At 43.4% G+C, this 25630-nt stretch overlaps 1 protein-coding gene across 35 annotated transcripts in view; it reads left to right on the top strand.

The window, feature by feature from the left end:
* The first annotated feature begins 9149 nt into the window (after positions 1–9149).
* Positions 9150–25630, top strand: part of NSD1 (nuclear receptor binding SET domain protein 1) — a 65731-nt gene continuing 49250 nt past the window's right edge. For 7 of the 35 annotated variants that reach the window (XM_083603723.1, XM_083603722.1, XM_083603706.1 and 4 more), the window contains exons 1-2: positions 9709–9896; positions 10545–11566. In XM_083603723.1, coding sequence (XP_083459849.1) covers positions 10565–11566 — 1002 coding nt within the window. In that variant the 5' untranslated portion in view covers positions 9709–9896; positions 10545–10564. The other 28 variants (XM_083603717.1, XM_083603711.1, XM_083603725.1 and 25 more) reach the window with 24 other exon arrangements.

Below are 25630 nucleotides of genomic sequence, written 5' to 3'. Positions count from 1 at the left end.
AAAACTGGTCTCCCCCCCCCCGTCCCAATAACAAACAAAAGAATGAAGCTGCTCAGAGGATCCAGTAATATAGACACTTGAAATAAGCTATTAGTAGTATCTTTTGACATTACTTCAAAACTGGTGGTGAGAAATGCCTTTAAAAAAAATCCAATAAATGATTACAGTTACTGCTGGATGTATTCTATTATTTATATATATATATATATATATATATATATATATATATATATATATTAAATTTTCCATTTTAACGTTCCCTTCCCCCCCTTTTAAAAAATATATTTTTATTGAACAATTTTAACAAAACAAATTATCAATCCATATAACCAATTACATTTCCCGCTTTTTATTCCCTCCCATCCCTCCCTCTCCCACCCTTCAAAGACTTCCCTCAGCTCCCTTCTCTGATTTGTTTATACATATTATTCTCTGCATGTTATAACATTGTACATATCATTGCCTTATCTATCATATGTTCTACTAATTAATTTGTGGATGTTTATTCAAAACCTGCCAAGGAGTCCAAATAATTTTGTTGTCTTTTTAGGTAGTTTGTAAAAAGTTCCCATTCTTCCTTAAAGTCATGGTTGTCCTTCTCATGTATTTTACATGTCAACTTTGCCAGCTCTGCATAACTCATCATTTTTTCTTGCCATTGTTCTTTTGTTGGGACTTCCTCATTCTTCCATCGTTGTGCCAACAAGACTCTTGCCACTGTTGTGGCGTACATAAATAAATTCTTTGTTTTTCTTGGCAGGTCTTGTCCTAAAATAACAAAAATGCTTCTGGTTTTTTTACAAATGTCATTTTGAACATTTTCTTCAATTCGTGATATATCATCTCCCAATTGTTTTTAACTTCTCTACATTCCCACCACATATGATACAAAGTACCTTCTTTTTCTTTTTAACATTCATTTTAACATTCCAATCAAATCACATCATACTGTATATTCCAAATTATACAAATTATTCAATAATTAAACAATCCAAATATTATGCCAAATTATAAATTTTTTGGGGAGACTTCACCATGCTCTGAGGTCGGAGGAGATCTGATCATCTCATACTTCTACTGCTTCTCATGTTCATTACTGCTGGATATAATGCAGTGGTCACAGACTGAAGTATAATGTGTGAAAAATAACGCTATTGCACAGGTAACATTGTTTGCAACAAAGATTCACAACACAATGGGACTCCTTATGGCTTTGCAGATATAACTATAAGTATCTGAAGAAGTGTGCATGCACACGAAAGCTTATACCAAGAACTAACTTAGTTGGTCTTTAAGGTGCTACTGGAAGGAAAAAATTTTTGTTTTTTTGTTCAGATATAACTTGTCACACAAGAAGCCATTTCCAAGGGAAATTTAATTTTCCATTCTGCCATCATGTGTTCCAGGTCTGCTGATGGGGTCTTCCTGTTTTTGTCTCTGAGGACTCCATTCCTAATGGTACTAGATGTGCCCAACTCTTACTGAGTTTATGGCTGTCCTAAAATCCTGCGGTTCTGACCTAGTTATCCAAGTTTGTCACATGCTTCACAATTTTATGTGGAGGTCCCTCTCCAAAAGCCTCCTGTATCAAAAGCATGCTATTCAATTTCAAGGGAGAGAGAATTATCATCAATGACTCCCAATTATATAATTTTTCTAGTACCATACAAAAGCATTTTCATTTACCCGGACACTCTAATCTGCTGTAATTTCCAGTTCTGCTTTTATGTGTTGCCTTATTAACATTTTGTTTTTATTTATTTATTTATTGCACACAATCCTAATATCCAAAGAGGATGGATGGCAGTATGTAAATATTTTAAATAAAGTGCACTGGGGAGACAGGGTGTCCTTTGAAAAACATTCATTGTATAAATTGGTTGGGAGGTGGTGTCTGTGTAGAATGTACACTATTGTTTCATAGTTACAAAACCCAAAAAGTGTCACATATACGGTAGTTAATAAGTAGCTCAAAGCTGAATGATTGTTCACAAAAACACCCCCCCCCCTTTAGTTGGTTTCTAGGCCAGTGTCATAAAACATTTCACATTACAGATATGTGGCCTTGTAATACAGGCTTGCAGTTTGGTCTCAACACCTTCCTCGCATTCCTCATCTTTGACCTGTTGCTGCATAGCTTGTTCTTGTTGCTTAATGATGGCATTCTGGTCAAGTCTGGGGTGGCCTTTGCCACAATACTCCCGGCCAGGGTAGGAGGCTATAATTTAATCATCTCTATCTTATAGAAATTTGTGATGCCACATCTTTACAATGACATCCTTAGCTATCCCTATGACTGATATGAACTTGATCAGCACAAGGTTAAATATATACACCTCTTATTAATCAGCTGGGGCCATTTAAATGTAACACAATTCAGAGGCAATGCAGGCTTCCTTTAGCTCCTTGCAGGCTCTGATTTATGATGGTACCCTGCTATGAGAAGAGATGAAGAGAACACACCCATGCACAGACTGGAACCATTTGTCCATTTTTAGTAGATTTCCAACTTGCTCAAGAGCATGTTTTGCAGCAATATTTCCAAGGATAGTTAAGAACCTGCCTAATTCCACCACCAGAGCTATCAGACCAAATATATCACTTTGCTTCTAAGACAGCCTTCCTCAACCTAGTTTGTTCCAGGTGTTTTGGACTACAATTCCCATCAGCCACAGCTAGCATGGGCAATGGTCAGCAAGTTATAGTCGAACACATCTGGAACACACCAGGTTGGAGAAAGCTGCCCTAAATCATGAAGGCATGTGTGTCCTGGGCATACACTAGGTTTGTGCCCTTTAATAATGAATCTGCAATATAAGTTAGCATAACTCACAGGTTCCTTATTTTGTAAAGAAGAGATTTAAACACTGAGAACTTCATTTGCACGGGGGCTCACAAATGCCCTATTCTGCATTCTGTTATGTTGTGAAAGACTAATAAGCCTCAGAACCCTAGAAGGACTTAGATATTAAACTATTTTGCAGTGGCATCTTGGTCAATGCGCATGTAATACTGTAATACACTTATTATTCATCACCTACTGAAACTAAGGCTAAATACATGAGACAGAATGGGACTCTCATTGTTCCCTCATTTACCCTCATTTCCACGTTTCTCCCTTCTGCTGTTGCCAATGTCCAATTTCAGATTGCCGGCTCTTGAGGGCAGGGACCTGTCTTTTTGCTGGCACTCTATAAATCAAGGGTGAATATTCTGTGACCATCCAAGATGTTTCTGGCCTACAACTCCCATCAACCCTGACCACTGGTCATGCTGCAGGGACTCCAACAACATCCAGATCGCCCAAAGGTCAGTCACCCCTGCTATAAAACACCATGCACTTGCCATCATAAACAAATAAATAGAGATCAGACCGCACAAGCAACTCCATTGGTTGCTAGAGCCAGCAGTGCTTTTTTGGGATTCAGTGAAGCAGGGTGCTTATGTGGTGACATTCCCTAGCATTTATTGCAGTATTGCAGAGGGTAAAATTGCATAATTTGGGATTGCAGAGACATCCAGAGGCATATCTCCCAGAAGGCACAATAATGCAGCTACTTTGGGCAGCAGAGTGTGTTAGGCCTGCACTGTTTGCACTAGAAACTTAAAAGGCCATACTCCTTGCATATTCTTGTGGGATACACTGAAATATAAATTCTACTTTTCTTAAAGATTTTTCTCCTCATCTAGGGAAACAAAACATCTATAGCCCTAAAAGAAAGGTCCCATCCAAATACTGTACCTCCATAATGTAATACAGGCATAGGCAAACTCGGCCCTCCAGATGTTTTAGGACTACAACTCCCATCATCCCTGATCACTGGTCCTGTTAGCTAGGGATGATGGGAGTTGTAGTCCCAAAACATCTGGAGGCCCGAGTTGTTGTTGTTGTTGTTGTTGTTATTTTTTAAGTGGTGGAGGACAAAGGAAGTTTATTGGAAGGACTGAGGGTAGCTCATCACTCTTTGACCAGGCTCGTACAAACACTTCACACAGGAGAGTTTTGACCCAACTTGGCTACAGCTCAGTGCGACTGCTGGGCCTTGCATTCAGACTCCAACAGCTTGAGCACATCCCCTTACTGGACTGGGCCTTTCACACGGACCTGGGTGCACTATGGGGAAAACAGGCCAGTGCCTATTCTGTAAACTACTGTTTGTCTCTGTTTGCTGCAAAGTAGCTATGCTCTCTGTAACAAAAGCCCAGCTTGTCCACAAGAACACTGAGCTTGCTGCCAGACCATCTCACATTTTCCTGTTTGTATATTGGATAACTTCTGCACCTTCTCAAGTCTGCCATTAGGCCAGACTCTCTCCAAGAAAATCCTAGTATGTGTTAAATCAACCATATTTTTCTTTCACAACAACTCATCCCTAAAACTTTCTCTTAGTTCCCTTTACCGGAATGTCTTTGACTTATTCTAAATCATATAGCTTGTGATGTCATTCTAAATATCATACCTTAAATCTCAACAGGCCTTATTCTGTTAAAAAGGCCATACCTCTGGATCTATTTTTATTTTTGCATAGAGCCTGTAGCAGTAGTACTATGACACAAACATGGGCAGGTGATATTCTGATTTCTTCTAACTTCAACATCAGTTTTGATTTGGGCATTTCCCCAACTCACTGCAGCTAAGTTGGGACACATGTTAATGTTTCCTTCAGTTCCTAAAGAAGAACCTGCCATCTCGGCAAAGCTATATTCTGCACTCTGGGCACTCTCATCTTCCCTGAGAAGACACAAGTCCAGACCACAAAGCTCATGTTGGTGGCACCATGGGAGCTCTTGCAGCAGCCTCCTTCTCATACTGCAACCTGGCCTATCTCTGGCCCCAGTGCAGCCTGGGAGACAAGGCTGGCACAAAGAGAGATGGAGACTTTATGGCCTTGCTTTGGATGGTGGCAGCAGCAGGTTCTGGCATAGTAGCCTTCCTTTTCTTAATCATGACAGGCTTTTGCTGTGCATAGATCCCTCTGAAGTACTGCATCAGGTATACTTACCTGGCAGGGGAGACACCTTGATCATGAAGTACTGCATCAGAAACTAGTAGGAGCTGGGAACTGGAACGTGTGACAGACTCATATCAAGTGTTTGTTTTGAATCATTCAGAAGCCCTGGATCTTGAGAGAGGTGCATGGGTGAAAGCTGGTTTTACCCTGCCCTTCTCCTGGCATTTTAAAATAATGCCTGGGCTGGGCCTGCTCACAAGAAGCATGATGGCTCAGCTGGATCAGTTCTTGGATCCTTGACGGTTACCAAAGCTCTGTACAAAATAAGGCACAACTAGTTTACTCATCTTACAGATAGAAAACCGAAACAAAGAAGAAATGAGGTCAGAGACAGGGGAGCTGCTACTGAGCACAGTTGCCTCACTTCATTATCTAAGGATTACTGAGGGTTTTAGAAACAATAATTTCTGTACTGTTTCTCAGTTACAAGGTGTTTTGTGTTCCCCGTCTAATTTATCGCAGTGTGTTTGCCAGTTCCCAGCTCTCAGTGGAGCCTGATATTAATGGGATGGATTTCCACAAATATTAAAACTTATTCAGGGGAAGTTTCTGTGAGGAAAGTGAAAAGGCATTTTGGGCTGAAGGGAAGACCTCACAGGGCTCAGAAACAGGAGGCCCAGATGTGGCCTAAATAGGAAAGAACATGTAGAGACAAAAGTTGCTGCAGGCGGAAAAGCTGAGGTAAAAGTGGGCCCAACTGGAAGAATTAATGTATGTTAGGGCTGCCATACGTGTCTTGGTTTACTTTTTGAAATATGGCAACCCTAATGTATGTGGGGCCCAGGCAGTAGAGGACAGGAGGCAGGCTGGAAGGAGGGAGTAAAGACCTGAGGGAAGAATGGGTAAATGAAGGAGAAAGAAAAAGGGATTAAGTCAGGATGGGGCTGAGGGAATAAAAGGCCAACAAAAGGAGAAAGAGGCAGTGCAAATTCCTAGCATAGAGCTGAGGCGGAGAAATCTGAAAGTGAGGCAGGGACACTGAATTGGAGGAAAGTATTGGCCATGTTCCTGACATCCGCCATGAAGAACGAGAGAAGTAGGTATGCATCTGGACAAGGACAAATGCCAATTAGCTTCAGCAGTGGTTATGAAACTATGGCCCATGGCCAAGGGAGCCTGAGCAGGCCCAACTCCTTTTTGTGAAGCCACAAGACAACACCACTTGGCCTGATCAGGCTCCTTGATTAGAAATAACCAGCTTCATTGTTGGTTGTGCTTCATGAGCACTTAATACAAACTGAAGTGGGCAGAGTGGTCCCGTGCAGAGTTGCTCTGCTTTACAGCAAAAGTTCTCAAAGATACTTCTTTAGGGATGAATGGGCTGTTGCTGGAGAGTTGCTATCTCCCCTTCTCATTCCAATGGAAGGGTATGTGCGTTACTGAGGTGGTGATGTGAAGCAGTATGAGCATGTAAAAGCGCTCTAAAAATATTATGTATGATTATCATTATCCAGTGTGTCAGGAAGCAGTGTGAAAACACACACACACAAACATCCAGCAGTTCAAAAACAAGGAGTTCCTCCTTATTCCTGTTGTGTCTGCTATCTGTCCCTGAAAACAATGCAGCAGATTTTCATTTCCTGCCAAAAAAAAAAAAAAAGTTGAGGGGTGAGGAGGACTGACATAAGATCCCTGTAGTTCCATACTGGATCATCACCCATCTAGTCCAATATCCTGTTCTCAGTAGCTGACTGTGGGAAGCCTGCCAGCTGGACATCAGCACAAATCCATTCTGCCCACCTGTGATTCCTGGCACCTGGCATTCGGAGGCATGATGCCTCTGTGAAGGTAGAACATAGTCCAAATTGTTGGCCATCACCAAATCTCCTAGGAGTAGATTGCATAGTTTAACTATGTGCTGTGTGAAAAAGTGCTTTCTTTTGTCCGTCCCGAGTCTTCCAACACCTCCCATTTCTCCTTTTTTGGTTAGCCACATTTGAACCCTGCCTAAGGTCACCAGGGAATGCTGCCCAGCAAATCATTGTAATTTCTTGTGCTTATAAGAAGCTACCTAACTGCACCAGACCATTGGTCCATTTATAGCCCAGTATTGCCACCCTGAACACTTTTGGAAGGGCAAGATAGAAATTCAATAAATAGATAAAAAATACTCTGACCCAGAAACTCCAGCAGCTGTTTCCCTTAACTTAGGGGCACTCAGTGATGATCAAATTTGATCACCTAATTGTGTAAGGGCTCAATGCAGCACTTTCTGTCTCTGATTTGGACTGCACTATCCCACAGTAGTTTCAGAAGTGATGTTTAAGTGACCTGCCCAGGCTTGTTCAAAAAGACTGTGGCGAAGGAAGCCTGCAAGTGCACCTTTTCCTAGTTGCAGATTTCTGTTAATATTTTAGCCTGCTTGGTCCAAGACGTTGCTATGCAGCAAGTTGGCCAGTTTCCTGTACACCCCCTCCTCTCATTTCCACTGTGCCTGCCTGTTCCTGGATGGCGAACTTCTCAACACACACACACACACACACACACACGACTCATCAGGACAGTTTTCTCCCTGCAAAACATCCTACACATTAGTAGCGCTATCCTAAACAAACGGAAGACGGCGATGGCCTTGGGCCCCACAGCCCCCTTTCTCTCCCCCCCCACCTCTGCCTGACTAGATTCTGACGGAGGAGTTTTACTGAAGCCGAGGACGTGTGTTTTTTTTTCTAGAAAAAGGAAAGAAAAAGAAAATAATAATAAACTGGCGATCTCGGTTCCCTCAGCACAGGCTCCTTGAGGACAGATCTGTGGCGAGGATTGCAAGGTAGAATGAATGAACCAATCAACCACTCCCGTCTTCAGCCCTTCTGGCGGGGGCTCCCGCTGCACCGGGGAGGGTGGGTGCGTGGCGGGGGCTTGCCCCGCGAAAGGTTCGGTTTGCCTGGCGGCTCTAATGGCCGCTTGGCGAGGCAGGTTGCACGGAGGGGGGGGGGAAGCGCGCGGGGTGGGGTGCGGGTGTGTGTGTGTGTGTGGGGGTGACACAACTGCATTCTGCTCTCACAAGCCGAGCAGGGGCTGCAGCAGGAAGCAGGAGGGTGCGCCGCACGGCTGAGGCCCGCCGCTCCTGACCGATGTCAAGGCACCGAGCCTCCTGTGGAGGAGCTGGCAACGGGACACGCACGGGGGAAGCTAGGGCGCTCGCTCCGAGCTCGGGCCCCCCGGGCTCTAGGCTCGCCTCGCCTTCTATGGCTGATCTCGTTACGCTCCCGGCCGCGTTGCCACGCAAAAGACGGTGCGGCGGCGGCAGCGGCAGCCCAAAGCAGCTTGCTCTAGGGAAGAGCGCGGACGCCGCGTTCTAGCGGGCCCTGAAGACCGGCTAAGGGAGCCAGGAGGTGGGGGCGTGTGGAGGGCCGGCCTCGCAGTGCCGGGGAAAAAGGGAACAGTGGGCTTCTTCCCTCCCGGGGCGAGAGCAGCTGCACCCAACCCGAGGCAGGAGGAAGAGGAGCGTGTGGGAGGCTCCTTCCAAGCTCGCTGCTGGGCTAGTCAGTGGCCAGGGGCTGCACCCCAGCCTTCCCCGTTCTTGCAGGATCTGGGGGAGCGGCTTGGTTTCCCTCGGCGTCGAGGGGAATCGGCCTCCCCGGTTGCGCCCGGGACGCGGGTCGGCCCTGCCATCGCCCCTCATGCGCTGACACACACACATACGAGTTTGGCCCCCTTTCACTGCGGGGGCCACACAGCAGCCATTTCTCCCTTCCTAGTCCTGCCGTTTGTTTTAGGAGTTCGCCCCCCCCCTTAATCGGCGGTGCGAGCGGGGGTGGGGGTGGCGGCGGAAGAAAGAGCGGACGGAGCTTTTCTTCCTTCGTCACCCCCATTGTTGGCTGGAGATAAGGGAACAAGCTGACCCGTCCAGTCTCCCCTGTTGTTTGGGCGGGAATATGGGGATGGCCTGGCTTCTTCCTTCGGGCTCCCAACTTCAGTGGCCGAAAAACCCTCCCCGTTTCCCTCCCCCCGTTAGAGAGGGGGACAAGGTTTGCGAGGTCGCTTAGGCTCCCAGGACCCCACCGTGCCTGAGGTGAAAAGCAGCTTAGCCCCAGGCGCACCATGTGCCTGGGAGAGGACACCGAGGCAGGACTAAGCCCGGTTGGCTGCTGGTCACGGGGCGTCTGAGGGGCTCCCCCTCCCCTCCTTTGGGCTGGCAAAGAGAGCGGCGGCGGCGGCGGCTGCCCAGCGGGTGGGTGGGCGAGCTCCACATCCACCATCTTTGCTCGCTCCTGCTCTCTGCTTGCAGCGCTTGGCGGGGGAGCTAGCAGAGGCCTGGCCTCGCAGGCGGCGCCCTGCCGGGATGGCTTGGTACGAAGCAAGGCTGAGGGGAAGGATGGTGCTGGGCGCTGGCAGCGAGAGGCAGGGCTTGTCCAGCGCGGGCAGAGAAGGGAGCTGCGGCGCCATGTGCAGTGGGAAGGGAGGGAGGCCGAGGCCAGGCCGGGCAGGACGGCAAAACGACGCCAGCCCTTTGGAACAGGCTGAGGAGCCCAGGGCAAGGAGCAATAGGTGGGGCAAGGGAGGGGCGGCCGCCCTGAGCGCTAGGGGGCGTCCGAAAGCGCAGGGGCCGCGTAAGTGCCCCAAGGAAGGGGGAGGCCATGCGCAGCGACGGGCAGACGCGCACGCGCGCGCTGATTGGACAGCGCAGCCTTCGCTGGCGCTGCTGCCGTTGCTGAACCCCAAGAGTCAGTGAGGGGGCGCGCGCGAGCGCGCACAGGGGACAGCCGCGGGGGCGCGCGTGCAGCAGCGTCGCGCGGGCGCGCGCGGGCGAGGAAAGGAGCTAGCAAGCGAAAAGAAGCTGGCAGGCAGCTGGGCTGGAGACGGAGCTGGTAGGGACCGGAGGAGCCAAGTCGGCTCTTCCCTTTGGCCCTCTGCTAGGGTGGGGGAAACAGAGTCCGACAGGTAAACTGCAGGAAAGACTTTCCTGTTCTCCCCCAAGGCGGAAACTGGTGTCTGCGGGCAGATTTCACCCGGACATTGCAAGGGCGCCGCAACCCTCACCCGGAGGGCCTCTGGAAACGGGGTGGGGGTGGGGCAAGGCACGCCAGCCGGTGTCTCGGGCCTAGTGCAGAAGCCGGGTGGTGGCAAAAGGCGGCCGGGGTGGGGGCGGGGGCGGAAGAGGATGAAAGATCCAGAAGCCTTTGCTGAAGCGATCCCTGCTCAGCAGCTGCAGATCTCTGAGAGGCGGGGGCGAGGAGGTAGGGGGAGAGAGCGAGGAGCCAGGCCAGGCCAGGCCTGCTCTGCTGCGCTCCCTGCAACCAGCAGCGGCAGGATGGATGCTGCGCTATTGTGAAAGGCGACATTAGGCTGCGCCGATCAGGAGGCAATGTTGCCTGGGTAGCTGCGGGCCGGTGGAAGAGGCATGCAGCCGGCTCGGTGCAGGCTCTGTGCGGCCCCAGAACCAGGAGCGGGAGGCGTTTGCTGGGCCTCTGCCGCCGCCGCCGCGGAGGAGGAGCAGCAGCAGCAGCAGCAGTAGAAGTGGCTGCCATTTTGGAGAACAAGGCCCTGGAGGGTTTGCCTGACCCCATTGTTGCTGTGTTTGCTTCACAGGTTGATGCCCGCCGCACAGGATGGATCAGGCCTGCGAAGTGAGCAGGAGGGGCTACCTGCCCCCCTTCGCCAGCCCTTTGGCGTTAGATGTGCCGGAAAACGGGGACGGCCCTTACGGGGGGGAGGGTCAGAGCCGAAGCCCCGAGCCACCTAATGGGTGCACCATGCAGTCAAAGGCTGCTGCTGCTGCCTATGGCCCAAACCCTTCCCCCTGCTACATCCCGCTGCGCAGGCTGCAGGATTTGGCCTCCATGTTCAGTGCCGAATATTTAAATGGCTCAAAAGATGGCTCTGATTGTTTGCAGGAAGTTGAAAGGAGCGACTCCAGCGCCGAGCTCTGCGATTCTTCAGTGTTAACCGACTCAGAAGACTTCACCCGGCATGACTCGGCAAGACTCCTGGATTTTGATTCCATCTCTCCTTGCTTGGAGGACGACCCGGAGGTGGATTCCGAAACATCATTCCTAAAAGCAGATGAAAGCCCAGAAGAGGAAACTGAGTTTATGATGGAGGACAGAGACACCGGCACCTACAGTGAGGAGGGAGAGCCCGAGGATGGCATGGAACTGATTGAGGAGATCCAAGGAGGACGCTCCATAGAAATTAGACACAATGAGACAATGTCTACCTTGTTCCCAATCGGCTTTCCTCGAGAGCAAATACAAAGTAACACTTGCAAAGAGGCTGCAGTAGGAAATAGAACTGAAAAACTAGACCTGCGCCCAGTGTCTTATTTTCCTGGAGATACAGATTTAAAAACAGAAAAACAGTGCAGCATTACGAAGAAGGTATCTGAAAAAGAGAATCCAGCCCAAGGTCCCATCACACTAGGAAACTTGATAGAAAGGCTTGAAACTTCAATTACTGCAAAATCATCATCCGCAGCAGCAGCAGCAGCAGCATTGCCACCTGTAAGCAGTCTTGGGGTACCCGTTAAGTTCTCTGCAAATTTATTTATGGGGAAATGTTCTACATGGTGTTCCTCTGGTCTGTTGCTGTTACAGAGAGAGCGAGAGTTGGAGGTGGGTGGAGTTAACAGGTTGTAGAGTTTCCATGTGTTTTGTTTCATTTGCAAAGCAAAGTGCAGATAATTTAAGCAAGGTAGTTTGAACAAGAGCTTTGAAAACAAAATGTTTTGTGGTCCTTCTGCCTGGCATACAATCCTAGAAGTTGACACAGTGGAAAAAATTCCTTATCATAGAAGCTGAATTGAATATAACTCCCCTCCACACATTTGAATATAATTCTCCTAAACACATGACTTGTCATCTTTCTCTGCTGGTCGTAACAAGAATTAAGATTTGGTAACTCTTTAAAAGTGTTTGAAAACATGCACCCCTCACAAACTCCTGCTCCTTATACTTAATTTTTGCACTGTTAGCTGAGATGAGGTACTGTATTAAAAAAAACCAACAACTATGATAGCTGGAAAGCCAAAACATTATTCAGACAGAAAACCTGCTCTTCAGTTTTCCTTTTCAGCAGATTCTTAGTGGTTTTCTTTTTTAAAAAGGTTTAGTCTTTGATTTCTGGCTGTCTTTGTAAGGTTAATACGGCTGTTTCCCACAAGGTAATAGTAAGAAAATGTGTATACTTTTGTGCATATATTTTTCTTGATGCATGTGCACTCTTTAGAAACTTGCTATCAGTTGTGGCTTTTCAGTGCATTAGTATTACACCCATATATATATATATATACATACATAAATATATATATATATATATATATATATATATATATATATATATATATATATGAGATAGCAGCCCTTAAAATGCACATGCATTGCATTTTACATGTGGTGTGGAATGCATATAATAATGCAAGCAAGTGTTTACATCTTATGCCCTGGTATACATTTGCAGTTAAGATAGCATGTGTGAAGTGGCCTCAGTTAAAACAAAACACTCCATTACTAAAATGAGATTTCATTTAATAGTTTAAGTGAAAAGTGTGAAGACTTGCATTGTTTTCTGTTTTGCAGAATGAACTGGTGCATGCAGAGTAATTTTTTATGGTTCTGAATTCTTTTAAGAGGAGAACTGAGGTGTGTTTGTTGACTTTTAATGGTGGTGATAATGGCCTGGTTTGTACATAAAGCTAAACAAAGCCATGGTGAAATTTCTGTAATTTAGTGTGTGAGTACTCACAGTAAAAAAAAATGTGGCTAGTTCTCCCTTGATCTTCCTGATGGTGTGCTACTGAAATTAAGCCATGGTTTGGCTCAGCATTACATCTTAATCTGGGCTTGTGGTTTGTCTGAGGAAGAAAAACTGTGAGTCTGAATTTGGAAATAACGTTAAATTAATCTGTACCTTAATCTCCAGGTAGTGTGGCAGTAAAGAAGACCAGGCCATAATTACTATTGTGAGTGCTTGCACATTCACACTTAGCAATGATTTGGCTTAGAGTTACATGCGAACTGGGCCTACTGTAGTTTGAGAATACCTCAAGTCAAAAGACTTACATTCAGGTGTAACTTTGTAAATAGTGCATAAAGTTGTAGTCCTGTGTACACCTACATGGGAATGCACACAGTGTAACTTACTTCTAATTAACGTGCATAGGATAGTGTTGTGAAATTATTTTCACAACGTTTGTGAAACAACATGTTGGAAAAGTCTACTAGAATATTTTGTACCATGACAAAAATATATATGGTATTGTAGAACTTTAAGTGTTTTGTGCAGTTACATTAGAATTTACCTGGCTTTGGTATTTCAGTTACTGAGAGACCTCTTCTCAAAATAATGTCACTGCCAAATGGCTCACATCTGATATTATTTCTACTGATAGTTACTAATTCCAGAGTATTGCGTAAAATATTGCCTAAATGCTTGTGGAGCAGATAGCATTGTGCAGGTGTTAACACACATATGTGCACCTGAATACTGTACAGAGAAGAAATGGGTTATATCCAACTTAATATCTGAATGCATGGAACAGCTTCCAGAAGTGCAACAGAACGTTTACTTCTTTCTCCTCCCTTACTGCATCCTTAACCCTCTGGAGTTTTCCCCAACGTTCTGGAGTAGATTTGGGGGTGGTGCAGGGGGAGGAGATGGAGGGGAAATTACGGTATGTTGCACTCACAGGAGTCATTCTGCATGTGCAGTTATTTAGCTAAATGCAACCCATTTTTTTTTATTAAGGATATTGTCCCATTAAAGAAATCTTAATATGATCTGAGTTTAAGCCTATTACTCTAGCAATTAAATTTGCATATATGTAAAATGAATGGTTCTGAGGCTAGCAATGTAGGCATTGGGTGATATCCAACGTTAAGTCATAGTCGATGAGTAGTCTCATGGACATCAATGGACTGATCTAAGTATGAGTAATGTTGGATATCCCCTTTTGGTTTTGGATATTGCATGCATGTGTCGTAGCAAGCATCATCTTAGAAGAAGCATCCCCTTCTCTCTGGGACTAAAGTGAGAATACCTCTTAGATGGTGCTATAAAAAATAATAATCTGCATGATTGATTGGGGCCCCAGTGAGGCCATAAGTGATCTCAGAGCACTTTGCAGATAGTTCTACTTAATAACAGAATCAGTTTTACTTCCAAAATTCATTATTACATTGAGTTACAGTTGAAATGAACAACCATTATAAAACATTTTCGAAGTGTATGGCATCTAGTTTCTGTTAGGAGTTTTGTTGTTGTTGTTGTTTTTAGTTGTCCAGAATTCTTTTGATTGTCTCATCGTATAATGGCTTTTTAATGCAAAACTTAAAAAAATAGAATGCTGGTGCATAAATATTAATGGGAAATGCCTTTCTTGAAAGGGGGTATTTGGAAATCAGACCTTTTTTTGTAAGGCGTGTAAAGATGGAAGAGAGCTTAGCGAAAGAATGACATCAGAAAATCTCAGAAAATAATTTTGTTTGTGGTTATCTCATAATTCTGGTCTTGCAACAGTCTCTGAGCAATGGGTCCATTCAAGGTTTAAAAGCAAGCAAGAAAATGCTGTTGGCTTCTCTGGTGTCTGAGGCTCATGTGTCAGGGATGGTTTAAGCCAAGGGAGCTATTACAGAAATACCTTAAACAATAATTCTATGACTAATTTTGGTTACGTTTGAAATTATTGTTCTTTGAAATTAGCTCAAGTAATCCAGTGATCCTATTATCGCATGTTATTTCATTATTATAGCCATAACATTCATGTGTAGTTCTCATAGATGACCATTGCATCTTTGCAAGCTGCTAAAACCTGCATGCATTTTGGGGGTTAGGTTTCTCTCCCACCACAGTTGAATAGATCTTCAAGTCCCAACAGCATGAATCAGTATCTCTTGTGTTCTCAAGCACTCTTCTTCTAGGGGTGAGAGCACATGACAATTCATGGTGTGATTATTGCAAGATAAGAGTTATGTATGAGCTTCTATGCCCATCACTTGGTGCTGCTTGCATGTGATGTAGTTAAAATGGATAAAAATTAATGAGCTAAGAATAGTAATAATTAAATATTGTTGCAAGAGCTCCCGCTAGCACAGTTGGGCTTTCCCTCTCCTCCCCCAACACTCCCTCTCCACCTCCCCCAGATCCGTTCTAAAGAGTCAGGAGAACCTTCAGAACACCACATGGGAGAAGAGGGGTATTGTTTCATCTGACAAGTAAAGCTACTTGCACTGATGGAATGATCAGAAGTGTGGGATTTTGAATTGCTCCCTGTAAGTTTCTCTTTTTAGAAGTAGCCTAGTATAATCAGACTAAAAAAAGCAAGTTAATCCTACAATTATTGGCTCCATCCAGCTATCAGATCATACCATAGTTTGTTGTGACATGGGCATCCTATGGCGACTCTCATACATTTCTCTTCTTCCTTCCTTCCTTTGGGGTGTATGGAGGATTAAGACTTCCATTGCATTCTGAAACAAACTTTAGCTTCTCATTTCATCTGAATATGGAAAATAGGTTTGTATAATATCGCACAATCGAACTCCGGCTTGCTATGATTTGTGCAAGCCACACTCTCCCATGTGCTTCAAAAACTGGGAAAATACAGCTTGCTTCAAAAAGCAAGAAAGCTTCCATTAGACACATGAGGAAAGGGAGGCTTGAAATGGTGCATCTGCATTTCCAAAAACTCTGGTTTGTTGCAGTTATTATTTTTTATTAGATTTCTTCCCTGTTTTTCACCATGAGGTCCCATGATGCATTACAACAATTTAAAAAATACAATATTAAAATGATTTAAAACAAATTACAGTCAGTGGAATATATTGTAAAATTTCTCAGGTGTCAAAGGCCAGGGTTAAGAGGTGCATCTTCAGCATATGATGATAACCACAAAAGTAGGGTGTCAGATGCACTTTTGTGGGGAGAGCCTTCCACAGTTTAGGGGTTGCCCCAGAGAATGCCCTCTTCTGAGCTGTCAATCTCCAAACTTGTGAGGGTGACAGAACTACCAAGAGGGCCTCCTCTGTCAATCGTAATACCCAAGGGGGTCTGAATGGAAAACTGCCTCAAAATTGATACTGAGTTAGGCAAGCAACACAAATGCAAATAAAGAATCACATGGAATACTGCTGTTAATGGCCTTGATGCTAGGGGCAAAGAACTAGCAGGTCATCACAGGTGATGACTGCCAACCTTTGACATCTGAAGATGCCATCCTGTTTATGGCTAAGATACTTCTGTATCCTGTAATCATATTTTTCCCCATACCAAATTATGAATATTTATAAACAAGGACATTTCCTTTTCATCTTATGAAAATGAACTGCTCTTCCTATAACTACCAGCACTTTTGACATATGAAATTGGGGGGGGGGAGGAAATCAAATAAGCGGTGCACCATGTATCATTTTATAAAATTATGAAAAATATTGAGTGTATATATAATTATACAAAGTATATAATTAGAGTGTTGATCCTAGTTGTAAGCCAACATGGACAAATTATTATACATTATTTTTACAAATATATGAAGCACCAATGAGAAACTACAATCAGAAATTTAAACTGGCCTTTTTGTCATTTAAAACACATTTATTTAAATTAGTCCACCCTTGATGTAATGAAATAGCTGGAATGTAGGCCAGATCGGGCACCGGTGTATCAACCCCAACTGGACTCAAACCACAAAAGGTAGCAGCAAAAGCAAGAGTTCTTGTTCTTTCTTACTGTTATTTTTTTAGTATGAAACACTTTTTTTAAAAAAATTGCCCTGCTAATGGAAGTTCCAAAGCAAGTGCAATTCATTGGAAAGGCTGTGAGAGAGTAGTTTATGACAGCCCTGTAGTGTAGTTCACACTGAATACTGAAGGCTAGGCTCTGAGCCATTTACATCAACTTGTAGTCCTGAGGTATTAGACCCCTAACACCTCAGGGAAATCTGAAAGAGTAGCTTACAACAACCATGCAGTAAGGTATACCTCTGTTGCAAGCAGTGATAGAAATTAGCCAGGCGTCAAACCCATTTTGCAACTGACATGGGTCCAATTGCAACCACTTGGAGATCTTTGGATGCCAGGTTGGCGACTGGGGAAAACAAAACGTCACTTAGAGAAAGATCTGAAATATTTTCCTTGAAGCTTGAATTTGTTTTATTCTGGATTGTTTTATTTTATGTTTTAATATGTTGTAAACCACTTTGAGATTTGTTTTTTAAACTATAAAGTGATACATAAATGAAGTTAATAATAATAATAATAATAATAATAATAATAATAATAATAATAACAACAACAACAACGGTAATGATAAACTGCATTGCAAAAAAGAAGAAGAAAGGGACCTAGACATTCCATTGTGGTGACCGTCACCTAGGTTTAAGGTGCCATTTGGCAATTAGATTATGTATCTGAGTTTCTAACACTGGTTGCAAGTTGGAATGCTATGCTGAGAGAGAAAAGCTTACAGCAGCTCTGCAATGTAGCCTGCTGTTAATATTGAAGGTCAGAAGTTTGGATTCCCAGTCAAAAGTCCCCTATACCTCTCTGGTTGCAGTACAGGTTGATGCATTAAATTGCCCCCTTAGACCTCATTCCAGCCAAATCAGCCACTCAGTTGCATTCAGAAGCCTCATTGGCTTGCATGAACACTGCTTGTACTTTTAAATGTTTAAAATCCAAAATCATAAATTTAAGTTTTGTGCATGAAGCAAGAGATTTAATTTTAACTTTTCTTTTTCTGAGATCCCTCAGCCACATGCATAGGCAACATGCACATGTAAGATATATACTGCAGCATTTACTGTAGTCTGTAGTGACATATGGAAGTTCTGTTAAGCCCACTTTACTTTTTAGAGATTTGCTAATCTCTATCAAGGGCGCTATATATTACCTTATTCCCCCCCCCCCCCAGTGAAACTGGCAGTCTTCTCAGTAGTGTTCATTTGTAGCAGAACTAACGGTCCTAATTTAACCCAAAAGCTTTAACCAGAATAGTCTGCCACATGCAGAAGGACATTTTGCAGTACAGTCCCAGGCATGTTTCCTCAGAAGTATCATTTAAGTTCAGTGGGATTTACTTCCTGGTAATTGATTTTAGCATTGCCGCCTTAATTCAATTTATTTCAATGGGCTTAGGCCGTCTAGCTGCATCTAGGATAGCAGTTGATTTATTGGTGGGAGGCAATTTTAATTTATGTAGACAAATGATGACCAGTAGATCAGAGAGTTTATCTTTATTTATTTTTTGGAGGTTCCAATGTGTTACTGTTCATAGAAAATAATATATTTGTTTCTTTGTTTCTTTCCAACAATGAATAGTAGCTTTTGCTAACTTATTAGTTGCCTCACATTTCTTTCAAAAGCTCAAATAGTATCTGTCTCGAGGTTTTGCTTACACTCAGATGTAAACAGCTACAGAATTTTAACTGACTGAAATTCAGTCAGTGGATAATCTTAGTTCATACCCTTTAGAATCCCAGATCAGCAACAAATACTCCCAGAGCCAAATCCATCCCCCTACGGAACACTCTCTGATCCCAGCCTTGACCCCCCCCCCACTCAAGTTGCCAACTTGGAAGCTATAAAAGATGTATGGAGAAAATTGCAGTTGTGGCTGTGGAGGTGAAGTAGGATTTACCCTCTGTCACTACATCCAAACTATATCATTATTACAAAATGTATTACCCCCCCCCTTTACCAGGAGGTCCCATGGAAGGTTGTAACATGAACTATGGTCAGAAGAATAGGATGAGTCCTGAAAAGATATACCTCAGGTTTCAAAGGCCGGGATAAAGAGATGGGTCTTCAGCGTGTCAAGTGACAGTGCTGGATCCAGGAGTACATCCAAGCTTCCTTCCTCCTTCTAAGGAAGTGCAAACCCATCAGAAAAGGTGGGCTTTCCACCTCCTGGACTTGAGAACACTTAGCACTTTGTTTCACAGTTTAGTTTCACTTTGTTGGCCCCCATGCAGCTCATCACTGCCTCCAAACACCTGTCTTGATGCCTCAGCCAGCTCTTCTGATACAGATGGGAGAGGGAGAGGGAGAGGGAGAGAGAGAGAGAGAGAGAGCGCGCGCGAGAGCGCTGGGTGTCATTCATATATTGGTGACACATCACTCCAAAACAGCTGATGACTGGTCCTAGTGGCTTCATATAGGTGTTAAATTGCATGGGTGGTAAGAAGTATAGTGCCCCAACGACCACTTCCTTGAGCTATTCCAGAAGGATGCTATGGTCAATGGTATCAAAAGTCACCAGAAGGTCAAAAAGAATGAGCAGGGTTGCATTCTCCCAATCCCTCTCCCGACAAATGACATCAGCCAGGGCAGTTTCAGTGCCCTGACCAAACAATGGCTTGTTGCTGATTAGGATTTTAAAAATGGTGTTGTTAAAGCCATCAATTTGGGGGGAAACTATCTGAAATTATTTACAACAGGCAATCCCTGCTGCTGCAGATTGGTGAGTTTTACATTAAACTTCTATGTCACATATAACCATAAACTGTAGCATAATTTGTGAACAAGTTCTGGGATGTACTTGACAGATGCAGTCCTTGCTAGAGGCCAATTACTTTCCTTTTAGGGATATTTCTTTTCAGGGAGAAATAAGCTTGGCTCTTGGAGGTGGTGCTGGTGTCTTTGTATGGGAAGATCCCTTGCTTGTCAAGAAGCAATAGGGTACGTCATACTCAATCGGGATGAACACTTCTAAGGATGACCATGTTTTTTTTAAAAAAGAAACTTACCTAATGACAGAACTTTCGTAAGTGGTAATTATACGAAGTAAACAAGCAGTAGTGAAGTATTGCATCATGCCTGCGCTTTCTTTCATAGGTTATTTAGAGGAGGCTCCTTTTCCAATTGATTAGTTATTACTAACACTACTACACAGTATTCATTAGTGTTTTAAGTTTCTTCACGATGCTCTTATCTTGCAGTTGTGTAAAGGGAGATATTATCAGTGAGTTGCTGCATCCTTTAAATTGCCTCTTGAATGTCTGTGTGCCTCATTGTTCAGAAATGTGATTGATTTCATAGTACAATTAGGTAGCAGGAATCTATACCTTTGAAGAGAAAGGAAACATCTTGCAAAACCAGGAGTGAGGAACCTCAGGCCCAGGGACTCAATACAGCCTTCCTGATCTCTGTCTGGCCTTTGAGACTCTTCCCAGGCCATGCCCCACCCTTGAGGCCCCACCTGTCACTGGCCCTGCCCCACGATTGCCTTACTGGAATATGTTCTAGATAATGTAATTTGCTCGCTCGGTTGGATGGAGAGGTGGTTGTGGATGTGTAGAAATCCACAATTCGTGCTTGGCTGGAATGTAGCCTATTGAGTAAAGGTGTAAGAGTCATTGTATGTGTTACACAGAGCAGATTTGGAGAGGAAAGGGGGAAACCCCTGTAGCATACAAGGAAATCCTTGTACTGATGGAACATTGTAGTTGACTACCACCCTAGGGATTATTATTTCTTTTTGTTTATTAAATTTGTCAGTTGCTTCATCTGGCCCAGGACAACCCAAAGTGTCTTACAACCCAACAAACAGACAGGAAATCACACATAGATACATTAGCACCAAGAGGAAAGAGAAATACAACAAAAACTTCTCACCCACTTTTTAAATGCCACAGATAGTGTAAGGCCAAAGGCCTGGTTATAGAGGAAAGTGTTGGCCTAGTGCATTAGTAACCTGGTCATAGCTGGATGCCTTCCATTCCATTTTGATAGGATTGGTTAAGGCTTCAGTTGCAGTGAGAGAAGACCAGATTGTGCCATAGCTCATCAAATAGCGTTATAAGACCGGGCTACTCTGTTTAATATGTACTTTGATAAGGAATATTGTCAGCTAGCTTGAAGCTGTAAATATTAGTAGTTGTGTGAGTTGTGAATTTCAGCTTATTTGAGATACGAGGGTTCCATATCTGAGACACAAAACTGAAAATTATTAAAACTACATTGTGTACTGCTATTTAGGTACTGGAGCATATACTATACACTCCATGTAATAAAGTCACCTCAAAGCCATGCTTGTCATACAAACAGGTTTTGCATTTCCTGGTTTCTCTTGTGTTCTGGATAGAGTTAACGATGGGCTAACGCAAAGCTCTACACCTTGGAGACTATCATGCTGATATCACTTGTCAATTGGATATTGTTGTGGAAAATAAGGAGGCAACTATTCAGGGACTAGTTGTTTTTCATGTTTGGAAAACAGTAAAATGTCATTTGAAAATAAATAAACAGAAGAACTTTGCCGCATTGAAAATATAGGAAGTGTGTCATAGAAAGTGCCATAAAAAAAAGAAACCAGATGCTGAAAAAACTTATTTGTTAACCAAACAGATAAATATTTTAAATAATTAATAGTACACATTGATTGATACTGGAGAGAAACAAGCCCGGTTACTAACTTCTATGATGAGAATGTTTTGGAAATTATTTTATTAATTTTTATCTAACCAAATTTCTCATTTCATTTCGTTGCATTTATTTACAATAAGCATGGCCTCTTTGTCTGGAGCGGGGGGGGAGGGGGGCGCTATGAGGAAGGTACCGTACAACATTATGGGGAAAGTTTAAAAAGAGACTTAACAGCAATCATAATAGCCTGAACAGTCTTTCTAAATTAACACAACCTTCTTTTGAGATGTTTTAAAATGAAACAATGATATGCTATATAACAAAGGATAAAGGTAAAGGGACCCCGACCATTAGGTCCAGTCGTGACCAACTCTGGGGTTGCAGCACTCATCTCGCTTTATTGGCCAAGGGAGCCAGCGTACAGCTTCCGGGTCATGTGGCCAGCAGGACTAAGCCGCTTCTGGCGAACCAGAGCAGCGCACAGAAACGCCGTTTACCTTCCCGCTGGAGCAGTACCTATTTATCTACTTGCACTTTGACGTGCTTTCGAACTGCTACGTGGGCAGGAGCAGGATAGGAGGAGGTTATTTACTTAAAACGTTAACATCATACTGAACTTCAGTGAAGTGGTAATTTTTTTATCAATACAATGTAAATGGAGACAGTGCTTCTAGAAATCTATTTTGTTCATATCCTGTTTCTTTTTATGTTAAATAATACCTCCATTTTGACATCATGACTAATTCTCAAAGTTTATCCAATATTTTGAGCAGACAACATACTTGCTGTGACTGTCATGGAAGAAGTTAATTTTCTGTGTTCTCTGTTTATTGAGATGTATAATTTAACGACAGTAATAGGGAAACCGATAGTATTCATAGAGTAATGTTTTAGATATTACATCTTGTGCCTGTTTACTCATACAGTTGTTAACCTGTTCCGATTCATAATTATTATTCAATAAGAAAGGATAAATTATCTTTAACTTTATAAAAAGTCTCAAGTTTTGCTAAATTCCTTAACTTCCAAATTTCAAAACAACATGGTTCAAATAATTTTTTTAAAAAAAAGGTTTTGAAACAACATCTCTTTTTTGAAAAACATTGAACCGTGCCAAATCCTCTGGATAATTTCAGGGTTGGATTGCTGCAATTGCTGTGTTGGGCTACCCTTGAGGTTGATGTCAAGACTTTAGTCGGTAGAGAACATGGTGACTGGGTTATTTGTGGGGACAAACCACTGCCAGATAACAACATAACACAATTCTCACCATGAAAATTCTTCCAGATTTGTCAGATCTTCTAATTCCTAATATAGAAAATCATAATAATTTATGTAGAATTCATATAATTCATTAGTTTCCTTGCTACTCAGATATCATACAGATTTGTAGTTTATGCAAATTATTTTCTTACTTTTAAAAAATCTGATTTATATCCTTTTGCTTTATCTTTATATCCAGCTAATGAGCTATAATCAGATATTAGCCTTCTAGTCCTGCCAAAGACTGAACTGAGTTTGATGGGGATATTTCTGTGTCTTGTTCATGCATTACTATTCATAGGAACATAGGAAGTTGCCTTATACAATGTTAGACTACTTATTCCATCTGTTCCAGAGCACTGTCTATGACCGGTAGCAGCACTCCAGGGCCATAGTACCTTCCAGATGTTGTGGACCAGGCATAGACAAACTTGGCCCTCCAGATGTTTTGGGACTACAACTCCCATCATCCCTAGCTAACAGGACCAGTGGTCAGGGATGATGGGAACTGTAGTCTCAAAAACACCTGGAGGGCCGAGTTTGCCTATGCCTGTTTTGGACCATCAGCACAGCCCTTCTGAGGGGCCCAATGGGAGTTGTAGTCCAAAACACCTGTGGGGCAACAGGTTGGCAAAGGATTAATCTAGAAATCTGTTGCTTACAAATGAAAGAAAGGAATTCTGTCATAGGTGTGGGTCTTGTTTTCTTTATGGTAAAGAAATGGGAGGATATTTTACACATTGGTATGTGTGAATATTCAAATCCTTGGACTGTGCTCACATACTGTATCGCATACAACACCAAATGGTTTTGTAAGAAGAAACCATTTTGCTTCAATTGGGGTATGTATTAATGGGAATGTGGGACAACAGAAGGTGTGTTGTTCATTGTCTCTACCCTTTATTAAGAGGGATATTGAATGTTGTGCAGCTATAGCAGATAGCTTTATGTGCAGTATAGCAAACTGCATTTCGTTCTGCGTTAAGTAGGCTAGGTGAAGTCCTCTAATTACATGAATGCTGTTAAGATTTAACAGTAAATTAAATCACTTGTTCATACTTTTGCCATTAAACCCACCCTCCGTCCGAACATACACTATTACATAGTTTCATTACAAAATGATCAAAATCTTATCTTTCGTTTTGCTTCTGAGAACGTTCTGTAATTGAAAGAATTGGATTGTACACATAATTCCAGTACTTTCCCCACAGGGCTGTTAATGAAATCACATCTGCCTGTAAAGGCAGCAAAGAACCACCATGGCTTTAGAGTGCTGTGAGAGTCAGGGCCTCATCCCTTTTACGATTGTGCTTTTTTATTTTAGTAGGATGATGCAGAATACTGTCCCATAGGGGGAGGGATTAGAGTGGGTGGGAGGGGTTAGAGCCTGACATCCTCTCAGATGGGAGCTGGAAATTTTTGACTAGGGGGAGAGCTGTGTAGATGATAACTCTGATGGAGTCCTGGACTAAATTTGGTATTGGTACCGTATCAGGCTGCCAGTATTGTTGTGTGGGGTTTTTTGTTTTGTATACAGTGGTACCTCAGGGTACCTCGGCTTCAGGTTACATACGCTTCAGGTTACAGACTCCACTAACCCAGAAATAGTACCCCGAGTTAAGAACTTTGCTTCAGGATGAGAACAGAAATTGTGCTCTGGCGGTGCAGCGGCAGCAGGAGGCCCCATTAGCTAAAGTGGTGCTTCAGGTTAAGAACAGTTTCAGGTTAAGTATGGACCTCCAGAACGAATTAAGTACTTAACTCGAGGTGCCACTGTATTTTCCTGGGGAATTGTTGGAATAGGTGTTGGAGATTGTGTTAGCATTTTTTGTGTGTGAGAGAGTTTGGTTAAATGTGTGGGATGATTGGGAAGATAGGGCTCAGTTGATGTGGAATTTGTGTGGGTATTTGAGTAAACGGGACCATATTTTATGGTTATTGATGTTTCATATGCTGTATTATGCCTTGTAATATTTCATATACTGTATCTTCTGCTTATCAGTGGTTTCTGCATGAACCAGCTGAAAAGCGGGGTGGGGTGGGGGAGGGTTTCTGGATGTGGCAGGGCTCAGGTAGTGGGTGATGCAGGAAAGGAACATTCTTCCTGCATTCCCTTGGATTTTTCACTGTGTGCTGAGAAAAGGGAGCCCCTTCAGCAGCACATGGCAAGGAAATGCAGAGACAGAGATGTGCGTGTGGCATTGGCTGCACCCACTTTCAATTTGGCATCGCCTTGTGTTGGCACATGACTTCCATAATGTTGCTCACAAGGGAATAAGGTTCATCACTTGAGCTGGAAACTATTCCCCACCAGTAGGTGACCTAAAAACAAGTCTCACTGTGTCGAATGCATATGTGTGAAGGTTGCAGTCAATAAATCTTATTCCCATCCTTCATCTCCCAGGCTTATTCCTTTACCTTTGCTATGGGTTATATTGACTTTGCCCATTTCCCCACCCTTTTGTAGTGTCCTCCGTTTCCCACTTTCTTCCTGCCTTCACCCCATCAGCATTTTCCATATTGACTTCCATTTGCTGTAAGGAAACAGGCATGTTAGTTCTGGGGGAACTAAATTAATAAGTGGACTTGTGACATGCAAGCAGCCCTTTTTCTGGATCATCCAGTGTGAAACATTCCAGTTTACACAGTCAGCCTTTCTGCCTAAACTGAGTGCCCTGTTTGCATTCTATGGTTTGTACTCTGGTTTTTCCCTTCTGCTGTCTCCATACCCTGAGCACTTGGTATCTCACCATTGCCTGTGAAACATCCTTATGGTTCAGAGCCATAATGAGCTAAAATAAACACTTTTAATTTATTTTATATGACCACAACGTTAATTAAATACAGCTACAGTCATACCTTGGTTGCCGAACACCTCAGTACTTGGACGTTTTGGCTCCCAAACGCCGCAAACCCAGAAGTGAGTTTGCAAATGTTTTTTGGAAGCCGAACGTCTGATGTGACTTCTGTGGCTTCCGAATTAGTGCCTTGGTTTTCAAACTGTTACGGGAGTCAAATGGACTTATGGAACGGATTGAGTTCGACAACCAGGGTATG

This window comes from Podarcis filfolensis (genome assembly GCF_964270895.1).
Source record: "Podarcis filfolensis genome assembly, chromosome: 2".
In the NCBI taxonomy this organism is placed as follows: domain Eukaryota; kingdom Metazoa; phylum Chordata; class Lepidosauria; order Squamata; family Lacertidae; genus Podarcis; species Podarcis filfolensis.
Note: the sequence above shows the minus strand (reverse complement) of the source record. Positions and strands in the feature narration are given on the sequence as shown.